At 36.2% G+C, this 5746-nt stretch overlaps 1 protein-coding gene across 9 annotated transcripts; it reads right to left on the minus strand.

Moving 5' to 3' along the window:
• Window positions 1-639: 639 nt before the first annotated feature.
• LOC140978951 (transcription termination factor MTERF8, chloroplastic-like) lies at window positions 640-5421 on the minus strand. 9 transcript variants are annotated; one of them, XM_073444221.1, is made up of 4 exons: window positions 3934-5421; window positions 3550-3696; window positions 2299-3437; window positions 640-1050 (listed from the first exon to the last, which is right to left on the minus strand). In XM_073444221.1, exon 1 carries the CDS (start codon window positions 5200-5202, stop codon window positions 3949-3951), a length of 1254 nt encoding a protein of 417 aa, XP_073300322.1. In that variant the 5' UTR covers window positions 5203-5421; the 3' UTR covers window positions 640-1050; window positions 2299-3437; window positions 3550-3696; window positions 3934-3948. The 9 variants fall into 9 exon arrangements, with proteins under 9 accessions (XP_073300322.1, XP_073300321.1, XP_073300320.1 ...); XM_073444220.1 differs by having other exon boundaries at window positions 2299-3689; XM_073444219.1 differs by having other exon boundaries at window positions 2299-3696.
• Window positions 5422-5746: the final 325 nt, after the last annotated feature.

The raw sequence follows: 5746 nt of genomic DNA on the forward strand, positions 1-5746 counted from the left end.
ATATTAGTCATGCAGCAAAGCAGAAAGAAAATAGCTGATAAAGTGATGATAACTATACCACAAGCTTTTTTAGTGATGACAATGTCATAGAAGATGAAATTGACACAGCTATATATCTATTGTGTCGAGGGTGCTGGAGCGGACTTGATGGGGGCATGTAAGAGCTTGTCTTATCAACTAAAAAACACTTGTAGATTAATGTGATTTTGTAAAAAAATCAAATGCACCCCCAAAAATTCCAAATTGGAGCATATTATGTCATCTCTAGCATCACAACTCAGGTTGTTATCTTCTCAGGATTCCTGTGCCCATACACGCCAATCAAGCGTGTCCGAAACAGAAAAACACGAGACAGACAGATGCCAACCTTTGTGGTACTTCTAGGATCCTAGTCTCATAAATTTGCCATTTTTGGTCCTTATCCATATTATGTTCACATGATAACTTGTTTCTTTCAATAATCAAACACTCAGGGTCCTAGAACCAGGGAGGTAATCGAGCTGAGCTGCTTGCGAGCAGAGCTCAACTTGAGCTCTAATGTCTCAAGCTCAAGTACTTGTTGAGCACTCGAGTTTCGAGAAATTATTATTATTATTATTATTATTATTATTATTATTATTATTAATTTGAACTTCTATTCTTTTAAAATAGTAATAAATATCATAAATCACATACTTTAACATCCATTCAAAATAAAGAAAACTTATCACGCATTTATCCTGTAATTCTACCGCATCTGCAGCTAAGAATCTGATGTCATTCAACTCAAACAGAACCGTGCTCACAAAAGTGGGAGGCACTTACAAGTTAAACCAATGCACAGAGGATTTAACAATTTTCTGGAGAAATTACATTCTGTCATGGGCTGTGAAATCTCTCAAGAAAGGGCTGTTCTGCTCAACATAAGCATTTCTTCTACAGTTTTCCACTGCTTGGTTTACAATTGACTTAGCTTTGTCAATCTCCTCGGCAGTAAACTTGTGTTCTATAATTCCCAAAGGTCCAGGTTGCAACACCTTAACAACCGTTTCCATATCCTGCTCCAACTGCCTGCATAAAGAAGAAACAAAGAATGTGTTACTTGTCCCAACATTAGGACTGAAAGCTTGTCGTTGTACCATAGGCCCTAGCTTATAACTTGTGGTAATGGTATAATTCAACAATTCAAGTATTTCAAATCATATGACAGTTAACAATTCAAGTGTCATGCTTCGAGTGATGTGCCAACAATTGTTTTAACTTGCAATTTGTAGGAATCAAATATCTAATCTTGGCTTTAATATCAATTATAGAACCTAACATCTGCCCTTCTACTAAAACTTATTATAACCGAGAGTCATGGGTGCATCTCAAATCTTTTAACCTGTAATGCAACTCAAACACCATTTTTTGAAACCATGCAGCAACATATAAAATATTAAGGAGTTTTTATTTCCTTCTGTTACTGAAATTTACCGGGATAATATTAGAAGAAAAAGTAATGTTGGTTCTTCATGAGGATAAAAACAAGACAACAAATGCCCCTCATTTAAGTTATGTTTCGAAATTTTTTGACTACTGAAGCCTCATGAATCTCAACATCATGGCAATTAACCAAAGAATGTTTGGTTGAGTCTAGTTTCGGAAAATCGTAGCACCTTGCCGGACACATGGAGTCGAATTACATACAAGGCAATCTTTCTTCAACATAGAAAACTAGCAACATGAAATATACACATGGCAATACAGGAAAAATTTTCCCTTCCAGCATTTCACAGCCATGATTATAATTAGAACCAAAGAACTTAGTTGGTCAATCTCACAACTATGTTTTCCTCAGCTTCAGAGTGAATATTTCTACTAAAAAATTCGGTAAGACTTATGCCCACAAACTTCCAAATTCAACTTCCGTAAAACTACTCTATGTCTGATACAACAAATCTACACTCCAAGGACATTTAGTATTGAACTACTCCACCAATATCCTCAATCTCTCTAGAAAAATTACTTATAGATTTCAAAGTTTTTGCAATTTGACACCCTACTGGATGCTGTTGTCCCCTTGTCAAATGAAACAGTTGAACGCATCTACAGTTCCATCCAAAAATCCCAAGATTTTCTACCAACCCTTTTAACGAACCTACGCGAGCATCATCCTTCTTTCAGTGACTATAAATTTGGTTACAAGATATCAAAAGTACCATCAATCAACAACCATGATCGTAAAACGAAAAATAATGCCAGATAATAAACAAGAAATAGTATTGACCTTCGACCACAAAAATTTTGCACAAAATTAACACATGCAAATTATAGAACCTGAAGAATCTCGAGAATGGTAAAGATCGGCCCAGCCATGGTAGAGATGGAACCATAACAATACAGTCCCAACCCAATTGGCACATTGCCAGTGTTCCTAGGCCTAGGAGACCGAAACCATTTCGTGGTAAAAAAACGCGGTTACCAGCAAAAAGCGCTTTTTCAATAAAACTTTTGTGAATCATAAAACCTTCAAGAAATAAAAGTTATAAATCTGATTCCTTAATTCTTTTTTAAGTAATCCACTTGAGTTAACTTGTTTCTAGTGTGGGAAGTGATCAAGTAATTCACCGTTCAGTCAGTTCAATGTAATCAATCCCTAAAGTTTTTAAAATGCTCAACCCGTCAACAATCGATGATTTGAACATATGAATCTCGCATCCTAAAATTTAAATAATATGAACCCTTATTTTCATTGCATCATTCGAGTTTGCCTTAATTCTTCTACAAATCGAATCACGCAACCGACATTGTGCGGTTTTTTTTAATTGAATTCAGAAGATTGAGTATTTTCAAGTAATCTGGGAGCATCCAAAGACTTTTGACTCTTTGTTATGCTAAACAAAATGGTATTTTCTTTTTATATTAGCTAGAGATGAGTGGTTTTCGAAATGTTGGAACATGGAGTTTGAAATGCATGTTCATATTTTATTTCAAGTAAATTAAAATGTTCTTTATTCTACCAAAATTGTAGCAGACCAGGACACCCACACACTTCAGCAAAGGTCTTTGAATTCCTGAAATGAAAACATTTAACACATCGCAACAAATGATAATCATAGCCGGGGGTATTAACCCGCTGCTCATCCGATGATCACCATTGATCCAAACATGTGTAGTGCTTGATCCAACATAAAACAATTTTTGGATCAATAACGATCATTAGATCTTCTTCGAGGACGATGTCCTCAGGACAGGTTAAACCAAACCCATGCAAGAAAGCAGTAGAATTAAAGCTGGTATCGAATATTGTAACACCTTGTTAGCTGCTCCTTCCACTTCACTTCTTGAAAACCAACATGAGGCCCATCAGGACATGTAAAATAGATTAGCTGTATCGGCTAGACAAGAAATCAAGGGTGACCGGGACGACGGAAGTTCATCCACTGATCAAGTATCTCATTAAATTGCAACATCACCTTAATCAGATCCAAATATGAGATCAATATCTAGTATATTTACATGCTTCCTTGAAATTTACCCAAAACGATAATCAAGTTGATTCAAAAAGGTCGCTCAAGAGTGTTTCACCTCTCGTAATGGGAAGAAAAGAGTCGAATAAATGCTAATCTTTTGTCTTGAGAAACATCTCTTTCATCCAACAAAAATTTTAATGGTGGAACATCTGAGATAATATAAGAATTGAAGCTTCATCGAAACATGCTCCTCACCTGAAAACTATCAAAGTTCAGGTTAGGGAAATGTTGTAAATGGTACAATCCAGTCAAATGAAAGAAAAATCAAGAGAAGACAGAATTTAGAAATAAACTTTCTGGTGAAATCAAAATCAGTAATAATATGTAGAACCACGTATGCTTCCTCTGACTGGCAAGGAGGACAGAACTAGACCATTATTCTGAAAATTACATGCACAAGAGTCGGTATTGTTAGACAAAATTCAACGACATGACATACACAAAAAGTGATACTTTAATTAGATTTCTCAGGGATCGTTATTTCCGCAAGGCCGATCTTCCTCTCGTAAACATCATAGAATTCAGGCACTTCCTTCTCATATTTAGTCACAAATTTCTCCAAGAAATGAGTCTCCGTAAGTTTCAAAAAGTAACTTGGTTTAATTTCTTTGGCGATCAAACCCCTGGATAACAAAATCTTAATGACAGTGCATCTGGGAATTATCCTATTTTCCAAGCTATAAAGCAGAATTTCTGGGAAACTTAGAAGCTTTCGGGACTCCCATCCCATCTTGTTAACAAGAAAATCCATAGTTCTAGAGATCTTATTTTGAGACATGATCATGCAATTAGGATGCTTCCTAAAGGCCGAATAGATATCATCTTTTGACCATCCCCAGCTACTGTAAGTCTTGTAACACCGATCCCAAATCCTTCTATTACCTTTTTCAGCGACAACATGTAAAGCTAACATAAACATAGGCCTCAACGGATCAAATCCCATTTCCAATACTTTTTCCACAGATTCTTTAAACTCATCAGTTTTTTCCACGATGGTCTCGGGATAATGTGTCAACAACAACATGATACACGAGTCTGGCACTTTAAGTTCCCTTAAAAATGCAACATTCGGAGCCATATTCTTATTCGGATGCTGCTTAAAAACCCTCGATGATTGCTTCATGGCAACAGCTACCCTTTCATCAGTCAAAAGCACACTCTTGAGAAAATTATAGATAGGAATTAGTCGATGCTCCAAACTTCTATTCAACAAAGCAGGGTCCGCAGATAATGCTGCAAGATTAATGCTTGGAGACCCAAAAGAGTCGAAAAATTCGAGCTTGGGCAAAAGGGTTTCCTCGTTTGACAAAAGCATCCCGGGTCTCTTACGAACAATACTAGCAATCTGTTTCTGACTAAAACCATATTTTCTGAACATTTCTAAAACAAACTTAGGTTTGTCCAGATTTTCAAACCGCACTTTCTCAGAAGCAGAAACAGCCATTTCTCGAGACAACCCACATGAATTGATCAAGAAAGAAACCGTGCAAGATTTCTGATTCTCTAATTTCTTTTCAGATTCACAACTCTTTCGCCCAGTTTTTGAGTTCGCCTCTACAAGAGTACACAGATTGACAAAGAACTGAACTCCACAGCTTCTCAACAAAGTGGGTTCATGCCCCAGATGATTTTTATGAGCAAGCGAGAAAGAGATTGAATCCGTCGCGGTAATCTTGATGGGGAAGATTTTACGGTAAGCAGAAGACATATCTGAAAACCTAGAAGTTTAAAAACTTTATAGGGAAAAAACTCACTTGTATTTTCCTCAATAGCAGTGAATCGTTGAGTGACAAATCCATGACCACAGCTGCATTTTCATAAAGTTACTTCATAGACAGTACGAGGTTTTTAACAGATTTATTCATATTTTTGTACAAGTGTTCTTCACTTGCTATTTGCCACGGGCTCTTAAGGCCCACGGCCATATGCCCCGCCCTTCTCTCTTTGCGGACGAGTTTTTTTTTTTTTTTTTTGGACGATCTCACGAATTTTTATCATCTCTTCGAAAATGAAGTTTTTTGTGAGACGGTCTCACGAATTTTTATCTGTGAGATAATGATATTCACAATAAAAAATAATACTTTTAACATAAAAAATAATATTTTTTCATGGATAATCCAAATAAGAGATTCGACCCACGAAATTGATCCGTGAGACCGTTTCACAAAAGTTTTTGTGCCATACCATACCATACCTTAAAATACAAAAAATAAAATACATAACAATTTTTTCTGTGCTACGAGTGATTATCT

Source organism: Primulina huaijiensis, chromosome 6 (assembly GCF_012295235.1).
Source record: "Primulina huaijiensis isolate GDHJ02 chromosome 6, ASM1229523v2, whole genome shotgun sequence".
Classification (NCBI taxonomy): Eukaryota; Viridiplantae; Streptophyta; class Magnoliopsida; order Lamiales; family Gesneriaceae; genus Primulina; species Primulina huaijiensis.

What these genes read in the sequence shown, in the direction of transcription:
- LOC140978951 (XM_073444220.1), bottom strand. Translation starts at nt 5,202, where the DNA reads ATGTCTTCTGCTTACCGTAAAATCTTCCCCATCAAGATTACCGCGACG.